At 43.5% G+C, this 14,196-nt stretch overlaps 1 protein-coding gene across 14 annotated transcripts in view; it reads right to left on the reverse strand.

Annotated features, from left to right (window-relative positions):
• The window catches only part of PDE1C (phosphodiesterase 1C), a 406,330-nt gene that overhangs the window by 124,126 nt on the left and 268,008 nt on the right, over window positions 1-14,196 (reverse strand). For all 14 annotated transcript variants that reach the window (XM_075745401.1, XM_075745405.1, XM_075745406.1 and 11 more), the window contains 3 exons: window positions 12,217-12,283; window positions 6,118-6,234; window positions 4,657-4,797 (listed from right to left, as the gene is read on the reverse strand). In XM_075745401.1, coding sequence (XP_075601516.1) covers window positions 4,657-4,797; window positions 6,118-6,234; window positions 12,217-12,283 — 325 coding nt within the window. The remainder of the gene's footprint in view (window positions 1-4,656; window positions 4,798-6,117; window positions 6,235-12,216; window positions 12,284-14,196) is intronic.

A 14,196-nucleotide genomic window follows, 5' to 3' on the forward strand; every position in this document is an offset into this window, starting at 1 on the left:
GAAAGCAAAGCTGAAATGTCGCTGTTGGCACGCAGTGTTGCGAGTCCCTTGTTCCTGGTAGCAGAAGAGTGGTTTCTTATTGTGCTACATTAGGTCCTAAACCAAATGCCACACATCATTTGGCTGTGAGAACAGTTAGTGCTTGGGATTATTCCTGGGAAACAGCAGACACTTCACTACATCCTCTGGAGTGCAACTCCATCATAACGCTCTGCACGGGATACTTTGTGCGTGGCTGATTACAGAAGGAATACAAAAGCAAAGGACTCAGCTCAGGCAAATGAGTCACTCACTTCAGTGCCAGCACGTACATATGCTCACAAGCACACAAATTCTAGTTTCCCTCTTATGAATGTAAATCTGGAATATGCGCATTCTCTGACCTCTGCGCATATTTCAGAACATTGTTTCCTCTGAAACAGAGAGGAAAAGTACTTCAGAGACATTACACAAGAAAGTATTTTCATACCAAAGAGTTCTTATTTGTCACTTCAAACATCAGGCATCACAATAGCAGGTGACTTTGAAAGGACATTGATAATTTACTGGACATAGGTAACGCATGAGAGAAAATCTCAAAAGACGCACGCTAGAGGACAACAGGTTTGTGTGTTTGTTGCCAGGTTGAGATAAGGCTGAAACACGTTATGGAGAGAACTGGTGATAGATACGTATCCATGCCTTGGTTTTGCTTCTCAGTCAGATTGGAGCCTGGGATACACACAGCTGTTACTTTTTGCTCTGACCAGCCTTAGCACTTTGTTTCTGCAATTGTCTTCATGGTCTACACAACACATTATGGCACTGCAGACTGCATGCTGCATAGCGGCCCTGCCTGCATAGTCCCCAGAAAGGGTTTGCAAGAGGTGTTTCCACTGAGGTAACACAGGACTATATTTAATGATGCTAAGAAAGCACCCACACCTGTTAATATTTTACACGACACACCTTCAGAGTGATCTGTCTTTGGTCTGGGCTAAGAATGGTTTTCGTTATGTGACAATGACAGTGCTCAGCACCACCTCTTCCCCACCTGCACCATCTCTCTGTGTCGCCCAAAAGCTAGTAAAAATCTAACCCAAAGAAAAGACAAACAATCCCCCAAAGACGTGGTCTGCACAGTGGCCTTGACAAAAAAGCATGAACCAAAGGGAGAAAGGAAACAAGTAAACAGTGGAGAGATGACCTTCCCCCATGACACCAGTGATAGTTTCAGAGTCAGTATTGCCTTCTGTATCTATACAAGCCATGCAAGCAGAGGACGGGAACAACACAGAAAAAAAGGGGCACACTGGGATCTGCTGTCACCGTGGCAGCACAGGCACAGCAAGCCATCACCAGAAACACCTTCACAGCCAGCTTAGTTTTCCTTCTTTCAACAACAGTCAGCGAGATTTCTGTTTGCAGATTGTTTGTCAGTTAGTCACTGTGCAGGAAAGAAAAAAAATCTCCCTTTATTCCTTCACAGATGTTGTGCTGTAACAGCTTTTACACTGCTTGAGGTCCATGGGAGCCAACTGATGGGGGAGAAGTCCCTCCACACCCTTTGCCCTAACCACTCCTCTGAAAAGCCTGAAGCCAAGATCAAATCAGTCCTGTGTGCCTGTCTGGAGTCACAACTGATCTGCAGCTATTCTTTGGGCAACGCCAGGGCAGGTCTGGCTTCATCTTCAACCACTCGGTAGTTAAGGCAAGAACTAGCTGGGGACAGCATCCCCCATGGGCCTTGCTGTTCTCAGACTGAAAACCCCACCTCCAGGCACCAAGGACCTCTCTGGCCCTAAAATGGACTCCTCCCGTTGCCCCTGTGCAGCAGCCCCCAGGACACCAAGCCCTCTCCTCCCCTCGGCCCCTCTCTGCTACTGTCAGGTGTGGGGATGATGCCACTTGCAGGGAGCCGAGCAGCTGGAGGGCAACGGAGACTCCCTGACCCTCTTGGGACACTGTGGCCACTGTCCTGTTGAAGGGACCCCCAGGTCTGGCAGGAGGAGGGGGCTGGAGCCCTGGGCACCCAAGGGGAGATGGAAAGCAGGCCCAGTGCCCAAGGGGCAGCCTTTCTCTCTGGCAAGCAAAATGGCCCCCTCGCAATGGGGCCTTCAGGGCCTCATAGGCCACATCTGAGCCACAGCAGCTTTTGCTGGTGATATCACCAGCCTTCCATTACATAGGCAGGCAGCCCTGCGGCTGGCCCACAGCTTGCTGAGCAGCTAGTGATTCTGACACGGAGCAGACTTGGTAAAGGAGGAGCCAGGGAAGCAAGGGGAGTGCCCACATTGAGTGGCATGAGGGAGAAGAGGTTTGTGGAACCACTGAGGATGCCTCCACTTTGCAAAAAACGAAGCAGGCTGACGGGAGCAGCAACACTTATGGCAGGCGAGTCAAGCCTATGAAGGTCAACCCACCACAGAATGGCGATGAGCTGGATCCACCTCCCTCAGGCTGATGGGGCACTACACCACCATGGTGACCAAAGTGCCACAGGACCGCCAGGGCCTCTCAGGGACCCTCCAAACAGCCAGCTCCCAACAAACAGAGCCACGCCTGCAGCCCACGCTAGCCCTAAAAGGGCACCATCCACACCAACATCCAGCAGGCTCATCAGGAAGATCGCCCAGCTGTCCAGATGAGCTCTGCTTTCCCACCCCTCACAGAGGGGAGGCATCTCCTCTGCCCTGAGCCCTGGAGAAGAGGCGAGGAGAGGCGCTGCCATCTTCTAGCCGGCAGCACCATCGCACCAGGAGGAGGCCCCCGGGCCCACTGGAGACCACCGGGGACCATCGGAGACCACCAGATGCCGCTGGACGCCGCCGCGGACCGCGAACCCAGCACCACCGAGGTTAGTGGGGTCTGAAGGTGGCATTTTGTCAGTCTGAGGCTAAGGAAGCGAGTGGGGGGTGGTTGTCCTCAGCCAGCTCTCACCTCAGCTACCGAATGGGTGGGTGAAGATGAAGTCAAATCCGCCCTGGCACTGTGCAGAGAACAGCAACAGACCAGCAAAGAAGGTAGATGCCCCATCCCTGGAAACGTTCAACATGGAGAGATAGCTCTTCCTTTGGCACTTTTGAGACTGCGTGCAGACTCCTGTGTCCCGTCCTGGTCTCCCCAGGACAGGAAAGACACTGACAGACCAGCGCTGTTGAGAAGGTGAGGGGCCGGGGCACATGGCACACAGGGGCAGGCTGAGGGAGCTGCTGCTGTGCAGCTGGGAGAAGAGGAGGCTCAGGGCTGGGGCTGACTAGTCATCTTCCAGAACACTGAAATTGGTTTCCTCACCCAATACCAGGCAGAAAATCAGCCTGTTTATCTCCCACACGCACTTCACCATGGCTAGTTTTGCTATTCAGAACAGCAAAGGCCTTGTCGAAAAAAGAATAAAGAGCCAGCTTTATTTCCCCCACCTTGCATCCCTACTTTCTTTGGTAGGATACAAGCCATGGGCTCATCTCTCCTACCTGCTTCCTGAGTCTTATTGATCAAAGAAAGAGAGCATTCAAATGTGAGCGTTCTTTGCCAACGTGCATGAAAGCAGCATCGCATGTCTAGTTCATGAGACATGTGAGAAAAGAGCTTCACCTTACTGGTAGGAATAAAACATGGAAGTGGAGCTTTGCTGTGAAAGCTGGTTCTACAGAAAAAAATACCTCTGTGAGCTCCTCAGCTCCTCTGGCTTTAAGGTCTTGAACCCCACAGCCAGTAGGCAGCGGGCCGTGGGGACAAGTACTGTTCTACACCTTGGTTTCTAATCAACATCATTATTTGTTTTACTCCCTCGTGGAGCCATGGAGTGGACTGACAGGTATCCAGCAGAGGTTACTGGAGCCCAGGGCTTGCAGCAAACCAGGGAACACACGACACTGATGGTCTCGGTGCACCTCAAGGACTTCATATCAAGTTTGCTCTGTATAGAAGTAGAAACACTTTTTTGGTTTGGTTTGGTTTGGTTTACAGGGGTTTACGTTGTTTTGTTGTTTGGTTTTTTTTTTCTTTTTATCTACTACACTATGTCTCTCCCTCTTAGAGCAAAAAAATCCAAACTATTCCATTGTTTACTCATGTATTTCCACGTCCTTCCAGTTCTCTGTTTTTTAACATGTTCCCTCGCTTTATTGTGCTCAGAGATAAATAGGAAACCCCATTCAGCACTGTGTCAAGAATGAAATAGCACGCATTTATTCAAGGGTGAGTTGCAGCTAAATTCAGCTGGTTTTGCTGTAGAGACTGGATGGAGATCAGCATCTCCAGAGCACGGCTCTTGTCATCCTCAGGTAAGCAGAATGAATTGTCCTTTGGAAGTACTGCCCTTCTACCTTAAGTAAGAAGAAAGCTTAGACAATTTGCTTCTTCACAGTAGGTGAAATGAATTCCAGCAAAAGTGAGTTGGCAGAATCACCCAGGAGACCTGTGGCAGAGTGAAAAACTGAGCTTCGGTTTCTCAGTCATCCTCTTTTAGGTCACTGTAAAATAGTTACCCATATCTTTGCCTACCTTCTATTTCTAAATGATCCTAAATAATCTCTACTTTCGTTAGCACAGCCATATCAAATGAAGTTTGTCTACAGTGCAAATGGGTTCTACTGTGGATAATCATAATCTCCTTAATGAGCCAAAACTGTCATAATCTCATTATGTATTCAGGATGCCAACTCCTGTACTTACCGCTATGCCTGTCTTGAAAAGGAGGTAATGGACCGTCTGTGTCACATCTGCAGCATGCATTAGATTGTGATATGGATTTTTGTGTTTACTGTAGCCAACCTCCAGAGCTTCCACAAAGGACACCAGGGCAGAAATGGGGATCTGAGGAAATCAGCACAGAATTAAAAACAAAATAATCACCTTTAATGGCTAGCATTTGGAGTGGAGCATTTTGATAAGAGGTCTCAAAGAGTGGTTTATACTTCACAAATAAATAACATGCTGAAACATCTGAAACAGGCAGTCAAGAGAGAGAGTGTGAATCCAGGTTACCGGTTTTCCCATCCCTAATTACATTATGGATGAATTATTCCCACACATAAACACACACAAGTATACTATGAAATGTCTGGAAGACACACACAGTATGACAAGTAAGAGAGAGCACTTGGCTGATTGCCCCTGGAAAAATATTTCTAATTATGCAATAAGCATGTCTCTGTTCTCCTCACAACCCACTGGAATATATCTTGGGCTACATCAAAAGAAACATGACCAGCAGGTTGAGGGAGGTGATTCTTCGCCTCTGTTCCGCTCTCCTGAGACCCCACCAGCAGTACTGCATCCAGCTCTGGAGCCCCCAACATAAGGAGGACATGGAGCTGCTGGAGCGAGTCCAGAGGAGGCCATGATCAGAGGGCTGGAGCACCTCTCCTGTGAAGACAGTCTGAGAGAGTTGGGGTTGTTCAGCCTGTAGAAGAGAAGGCTGCAGGGAGACCTTATTGCAGCCTTTTAGTACTTAAAGGAGGCTTATGAGAAAGATGAGGACAAACTTTTTAGTAGAGCCTGTTGTGACAGGACAAGGAGTAATGGCTTTAAATGAAAAGAGTTGATTCAGACTAGATACAAGGAAGAAATTTTTTATGTTGAGTGTGGTGAAACACTGGAACAGGTTGACCATAGAGATCGTAGAGGCCTCACCCTGGAAACATTCAAGGTCAGGTTGGACAGGGCTCTGAGCAGCCTGATCTAGTTGAAGATGTCCCTGCTCATTGCAGGACACAGTACTCCAGGTGGGGTCTCACCAGAGAGAGGGAGTAGAGGGGCAGAATCACCTCCTTTGACCTGCTGGCCATGCTTCTTTTGATGAATTTGAATTTGAATTCAAGCTTTCCTTTTTTGCCTGCATGCTTGAGAGTCCTATGAATCTCAGGAGAATTACACCACTGTTCCCACAGGATCAAATGTATTTCCCATGGATTTCATGGGGAAGCCTGTTTGGAACCCCACCTACTTCATGGCGTCCCATCGCAATTAAAAGTACTACTTAAATAACATTTTGTCTTGCTTACTGGGGAAAGTACAGTGTCCACAAAATCTTCAAATACTGCTTAAATTGCATTTTGAATGGAACAAAGAAGGATGAGAGGAAGTTCAGCAAAACCCGAGATGGAAGAAAAGACCCATCTTCTAACTACTGACCTTGAAACGGTTGATCAGATCATAGCGTGTCAGAAGTTCATAGAAAATGAATTTCAGTGCATGATCCCCACTGGCATCATTTAGTGCAAATACATCAAAGGACCACTTGTCTACATTCTGCAAGAGTGGGTAGAAAAGGCAGTTAATACGGTCAGCCCTGTTACAATGATAGTTCAACATCTATCACTTTACATCTACAAATGGAGAATCAGAGTGGCGATGTAAGTGTATAGCTTTTTTTTTTTAACTTCTTCAATTTCATTTAACCAATGCAGAGCCTAATTTACTCATCAGTATTGTATGAAGCTTCCATTATGAACACATATGCTGTTTGTTTATTCTAAACATGGCAATTCTCCACACCAGAATTTAATCAGCAAAGGTTGAATCAAAAAAAAAAAAAAAGAATCCTGGTTTGCTTTAGTACCTGAAACATTGGGATAGCCCTATTGTGGCTGATTTTATCCATCTCTGTCCCCCACCCACGTGCTATGTCTATGAAAAATAATATTAACTTTGAAGGAAACAGGAATAACAAATATATGCTTTTAAATTATATTAAAGACTCTAGATTTTGCTGTCCCTACAGAGTTCTTAGGACTTTGTATTGTGAGCAAAGCCCTCCAATGCTTCACTCATGCTTAAAACAGAATAAGGTGATATGTTTTTTACAGTAAAAAACCATACAGGCACCTGTGGTCATATTTTTACCACTTACTGTTCAATCAACCAAAATAATAACTAACTAGAAGAACTATCTTGCTAGACCCAAAGAGCAACTTAGTTCCTTCTGATTTTAGTATTAATCCTGAATTGTGATTATTGCAGCTTAAATTGCCCAAAGATAGCATGACCCTAATTTTCCTTATTTTTTTTTTTAAAGATAAGTGAGTCCACTGGGGCTTTCAGAAAACTACAGAGCAGGAGAAAATCACAGTAATGTTACATTAAGTGCTAACAATGATATAAAAACCAAACTTTATGACAGAAGAGCAAATATCTAATTCCAGTTGGGAAAGTTCAAATCAGCTGTAAATGATATACTAATGCTGCAGGGTGGTCGGACAAGAGATTGAGGAGGGAAAGTTCACTTCCCAGCTCATAAAGCTAAAGTATAAGCTATAAACCTTCTTGCAGAAGGCTGAGTTCAAATCTCAGCTCTTAGGGAAGGCCATAGGAGCTGACAGCACACTTTATCTAGCAAGATAAAGCTCCTTGATCTCAGAATTGGATGTTCCTGAAACCCTATGAACCTTTCTCTCCTCCTCCTAGCAACAGAGGAAAGGTGCAGAAGGAGTTGTAACTAGAAAAATGATATACACATCAACCATGCAGCTGAATCTGGCACAGGACCAGCTCTCAATCTCTCTTGCTTGCTGAGAACTTTGATGTACATCCCACAGGGATTTATCCAAATTACTCTCTTTAAACCACATATTAAAGATTGACATTTGTACATGGAAGTTTCCCCCCACATTCAAACTCTGTTGCAGGTTACCTCCCATTTCCTTGTGGCACTGTCACCAAGAAAGATAGATGACTACATTTCACACACGCATGTGCACAGCTGCTCTCAGTGCAAGAAATAGGGTTGGCTAGACATAACATTGAGTACTGTTAAGGATTAGAGTCCATCTAAAAATCTACCATCTTTTTTAGCAATACTAAAAATGCTAAATTACGATTATCTACTGAGCTCTTAAAGCCCAGGCCACCTTTGTTTTTTGTTGTAATGGTCATGTTCCATGACTTCAAGTCAAATGCAAAGGACAGTGACCTTTAACTGCCTTGTGGTTGGTCACCCATACATCAGCATAGCTACAGGATTTATGTTCTGAACAAGAGCAACATATTTTGGTACTGACTCTCTCCATCTTGCTACTTGCATAGTGTTGATTACACAGAGCTGAGTATGCCTCTTGTGGAAGTACAGTCCATGCAGAGGCTAATTAATGAGTGAATATCAAGTGCACTGAAGATTCAGCTCTACTTTCACCTAACCCAGTAAATCACTTGCTTGCTGAGTAGTTGATTTTACAAGCTGTGTGGAGCCCACACATTGAACGCAGGGTCAAGCTTCTCCAGAGATGATCTGTGGCCCAAGTCACAGAAGAGCAATCATAAATTGCAGCTTTTCAACACTTTCAGTAGGCGTTGGAGAGGAAAAACAATCAAGAGAGGAAAAAGTTCCACCAAGAAAACATGTTTTGAAGCCCTTGAACAAACTTAGCAAACGAGCAATAAAATTAATGCTCAAAGCATCCACTCAGTCAATCTTAAGTACTTTCCTGGTTTTTGAGTGTTTTTATTTTGTAATCACTTACATCAGTCAATGAAGCAAATTAATTTAATACTTGCATGTATATAATAATAATAATTTACTTTGGGGTGTTATGGCATTGAAAATAATGTCTCAACTATGCTGAAATTTAATTCACTGTAAGGCAATCTTATCTTGTAGAAATAAAAGGGTTTTGTTCCTTGTCCTGGTTTTGGCAGGAATACAGTTAATTTTCTTCCTAGTAGCTAGTATAGTGCTGTGCTTTGGATTTAGGATAAGAATAATGTTGATAACACACTGATGTTTTTAGTTGTTGCCAAGCAGTCAAGGACTTTTCACCTTCTCATACTGGCCTGCCAACAAGAAGGCAGGGGGTGCCCAAGAAGCTGGCAGGGTGCATAGCCAGGACAGCTGACCCAAAGTGACCAAAGGGATACTCCATACCATATGATGTCATGTTTCATATATAACTGGGGGTGGGCCGGGAGGAGGGGCAGCTCAGGAACTAGTTGAGCATCGGCTTTGGGTGGTAATTGTGCTGTGCATCACTTGTTTTGTATATTATTATTATTATCATCATCATCATTTTCCTTTTCTGTTCGATTAAACTGTCTTTATCTCAACTCATGAGGTTTTCTTCTTCCATTTCCAATTCTCTCCCCGCTCCCACTGGGGAGGAGGGTAGCAAGCGAACGGCTGTGCGGTTGTTTTAGCTGCCTGCTGGGTTAAACCACAACATTCCTTTATATATTTTTCCTGTAATTAATTTTGTGCTCTTGCAGCAGATAAAATTTACCAAATTGTGAAATTGCAGAATAGTACATCAGAATTGTTCTTTTGCATGAAATAAATGTTAACCACATAGACAATAAGTTTCACAGTAGAGCTCTTTAGATTTTACTGAGGGAGAAATCCTTGCTCTTGTTAAGTCAACAGAAGTTTTGCTATAGACAGTAATGACAGCAGCATTTTACCCTGAATAACCAGGGGGAAAAATCCTCTTAACAGAAACATGAAAGTGTCACAGATGGCTTAGAGGCCACCAACACAAGTTATGCTTTGAAAATTAGTGGATTTTATGACCTTAAAAAAACCCCACACACAACCTAACACAGAAGTGACCCCTATATTGGGGAGAGATCTAAAGGGAGGCAGAACTTCATGGATGTCTCATGATGGAGGAGAAAAACTGTTTCTTCTACCTAAGAAAAGGAGAACTGAGAGCTGGGAAACTTCCTGCATCACACATGTCTCTAGGTCACTGGCCCTGTAGCTTCAGCTGAAGTGTCATAATGCTGCTCTAATGTGGTGGATCTCAAATAGATCCAAGATGTCTTAATTCTCAGTTCTGCATCCTTAGTACTTGGCCATTGCTCTACTGCCTGGGCGAACCTAGAGATTAAGTGAAACACCAGTTCTTCCTAAATGTTCAGCTTCCTGCCTTTCTGTCTGTCCTTAACCTTGGAGATTTGACCTGTTTTATAACCCAACAAGGAGATTCAGGGATAGATGTTACTCTGCACAACATTACTCAAAGGCCTGACATTTTTGCAGCCACAGACAAGAAGTCTATACTGCAGACATTGTAAGTGACTACAAGTGCTGTGTTCATTACCTGTGTATTAGCTAGCCCAGAAAATATTGCCATGATGGCATAGGCATCAGAAAAGCCTGTACTTCTAAAACAGGTAATTACTTCAGCAGCTAGTTAATGGGAAGTTGTGTCTAACACTACACTGCTGAACAGCAGATCACAACTTACTGGATAAATTAACATACTTATTCACACTTGTCTGTATGAACGTATGCATGGCCATTATTCAAATGAAAGACAAAGCTGATCATCCCTTTTGTGGCAACAGGTCTTACATCATCACACCCATGTCATCCAGAAAGGCAACAGGCTACTGCAGTAGAAAAATCAGTATCTGATACATACATATAGAGAGAGATGCAGTGCAATCAATTAAAAAAAATGCCTAACTTCTCATCCACTGAAAAAGTGAGAGAGATTACACACCTAGGACTTGCACTGCTACCACTCCATCTCTATTTTTTGCAGAAGCTGCAGCATTTCATTGTTTTATTAAAACTAATCTCATTTTGCCAAGCTGATTCCACAGTTTTGGGTTACTCAGTGCAGACATCCTGCTGGCCATGGCAGCAAAAATGAGAGCACATAGTTAAAAAATAAGCTAGCTTTGACTCCATGTCATCTCGATCCTTGTCCTTATTAGCATGACTCTGAGGGGGAATGTTGGTTATGGCAATCCAGAACAGCTGAAGAGATGTGTGTGGTACACTTCTATATCCTTTTGCATGCTTAAACCATCAGCTCATTTTACAGAGCACACCAAGCAGTCGGGTAGTTGTAAGTTTTTTTTTACTTGGCTTTACTGGACTGAAGCAAGCAACAAAATGTACCATTTTCCATTAAGGGGATGGGACTGAGAAATTTAAGATGAAGTATTATTTCAAAGACAGAAGACTTCTTCAAAGCAAGTAACTCCCATTTCAACCACATCCACTACCAACCCCAAGGCCATCCAGGCAAAGACATGTTCTCAAAATAGTTTTGGAAAAAAATACATCCTAGAATGCACAGTGATCAAGCAGGCATTATTTCATCCCAAGCAAAATTAGTCAATGCCTTTGTTGTTATTGATGTGTTTTAACTTACTCTAGCATGATCAGTTGCCTTTATGACCCTTAATCATTTAAAAACATAGAAAGAGGAGAGGGATTCTGTAAGGTTTTTTTTATAAGCTGAGAGTAGCTGACAGGTCTTGGATTGTCTTGCTACTGCTGAGGAGCTCAGCAGAAAAGGTACCATTATAGATATGTTCCCTCATAAGCTGGCTATGGGGTGTAGTTCTAAAAGAACAAAGAGTTTAGATCCAATTTGCAGGAGCAAAGCTAAGACTTGTCAACCTGCAGTTGGAAAAAGGTGTGGATGGATGCTTTGATTCTGTACATGAAAGACATGTTTGGTCATTATTCTTGCATTCAGTAGACCTTCTGCAATTCTTCCACATCTTTTGATGAGTTGTACTATCCAAACCAAAAAGGATTCAATACCCTAACTGTAGGTCTTTCCAGTGTGGAATAGAGCTGAAGGATTGCTTCATAAGCTTTACACATAACGTCCCTGTGTATTGCCCCACTGTATCACCTTTTTTCACTGTTGCATGGCATAGTTGAACCACATGTAACACGTAATCTGCAAAGCTGCTGTATAGGCAGTTGGTTGCTAACTTGTGTTTGTAGTCTTCATAATTCCTGCCTAAGTCAAGAACCTTGCAATTGTCTCATGGATTGAACCTTACTGTTGTTATTTCAGACTACTTCTGACTAATCAGTTTTCCTCTGAAACTTCAAAACTTACAAAAGGGTCATTATTCCTATACTGATTGCCACCTTGAAGACCTGAAGCTAGGCAATGCAAGAAATTCCCTTCTCTCACAGCAGCTGATCCTTTTCCTTCTCCACCTCTCTCCATCTGTGTTTTCTTTCTTCCTTGTGAGAGGTTGTGATTGATTCCAGCATGTTACTAAGTCCTCAGTTTAATCACCGTAACCTAGAACAGAGCTGTAACCTTCACAACCTGAAAATGGCCACAGCCTTGAACTCTATTCTTGCCTCTATTGAAAGGATATTCCCTTAGGCCAGTAAATGATTAATGTGTGTGAACTAAAGTAAATGTCAGAGAGAAGGAAAGGGCAAGTACTAAGACTTCCTTACCAAGTCAAATATTGCAGTGTTATCTTGATGCTTTGTACAGACACCCCCCCACACGCCCCCCTTTTTATTGGGATTACCTTTAGCACTCCAATTACAGCTGGTGGATAGCTCAAACCGACCATATTTGAAGTCCGTCTGTACATTCTACCAAGATAAAATAGATAAGGCAACACATCAATAGAATTAAACAAACCAACAAACAAACAAAACCCATAAATCAACAGACCACTACAGGAGATGTTATTTAGCCCAGGAAACCCTAACTGCAATTTGGGGTTTTTTTCCTTCTTGTTCCTAACTTGCACAGTATTATCTATACTATTCTTATTGTATAGCCTAACTTGAGACTATACACTCCCTAGTATCTCATAGTTTGGTTACCTGGCAGGACATCACAGAGAATCTGCCAATATCAGGTCTTCATCAGAGGGAAAGGCTACATTCAAATAAACAAGATGTTCCTCATTTTCCACTGCAGATGACCATACTATTCTTTCAGTTCCCTTAGTCCTTGCTGGTCCACATGTAAGCTAATTCTGAAAGTATTTCAGAAAAAAATTGTTGTCTGCAATGATTGAACTCCAGTTCGGTACAGCTGTCACTTTTGTCACTTTTTAGGATTTGTATAAAATCTTTTGGGTGTTTGCCATGTGTGTGTGTTTGAGAGAGACAAAGAGTAAGGCAATAATCAACATCTGCAACAATACTAAACACAGCACTGAAGTATATACCAGATTTTAAACTTGTTTTCAGGCCACACTGTGTTTAACAAGCTTGGTGAATGCAGCAACACTGTCATAGCCAAAATGCCTTTCTGTAGGTCACCCTGTTTCACACTTAAGGAACATAGGACTAAAGATGACGGATAGCTCTCTCCTCTCATCTGAAATGATCCTGTGTGAAGTCTTCCTTCACTTCTCTTTTTCTTTGTCATGTTCTGCACTCAGAGCTGAAAAAGTCAGCTCCTGCTGGAGAATTAAATTCACCCATTCCCCAAATTACAGAATTTCTAACCCCCTCCTCCATCCAATCAGGAGCCCCATAGCCTTCTCTTAGGTGACAATTCAGGCAAAGTCCCTCTCCCGTAGCTCAGGAGAGCCACAACCCTCCTCTGGTGCCATATCATATCTGAACACTTCCTCCTTTGGGCCATAGTGATTCAGATCAGCTGGAAAACAGCCTCCTGCAGCCAGCTCTCTGCAGTTCATTTACTTCCTTGTTGAGCAAGTCCCCCACTGAGAATGAGCATTAATTCACAAATAGCCTGTCAAACCTAGGAGAAATCAGTTCCAAGGAGAAATGACAGGTTTAGTCTTATCACAGTGTGCTGTAACTCTTAACGCATGTACAGTAACTTTGGTACGCAGATTAAAACGGCTATAGACATGCCAGAGGAGGCTTCTCTGTGTCTGTGTGGCTTGTGGTCCACTGTCTGATACACCCAACCGCCTGCACAGAGGGCTGGTAGGCTGTCACCGCAATTCTGATGAACAGCGGAAGGTGCTCTGCTCTTCCATTACTGACTTGAGTTTTGCTGTAGAGACCTGGAACCTGCTGTCTTTCATGCTGCCTAAAGTCTGCTGGCAGTCTTGCATGTGCCAGCCCTCCTTCTACCTTGAAGGAAAAATGTCAGCAAAGAGTGGTTACTCGATAAGAAAAGGTAAGATTGGAAGCGAGTCCAAACTGAAATGACTAAATGTTTTAAAGGGTTCAGAAAGTGAAATCAGTTTTAGTAGGAGGTTCTGATGCAAATCACAACAGAGAAGGCTGAGAAGACTCAATAGGTTTCTTGAAATTCTACCTGAGCTCCAAAGTTTTCACTTCAGTCTTGGTCTATAGTTCATTCCAGTAATACTATGATACAGGATTTTCTTCTGTTTCTTAACAGTTCTTCGTAAGAAATACTAGACCACAGACATAAACAGAGGCAAAGGAGGACTGGGCTGGGCTGACCAAATTTCTCTTCTACCTAGGGCTATATAGAGGTGTGTCTTCTCTGTCAAAATTATTGCATCTGTGCTCTTACATCTGTATTATGCTAAGAACAGATTGGTATG

Source organism: Balearica regulorum, chromosome 2 (genome assembly GCF_011004875.1).
Source record: "Balearica regulorum gibbericeps isolate bBalReg1 chromosome 2, bBalReg1.pri, whole genome shotgun sequence".
Lineage (NCBI taxonomy): Eukaryota > Metazoa > Chordata > Aves > Gruiformes > Gruidae > Balearica > Balearica regulorum.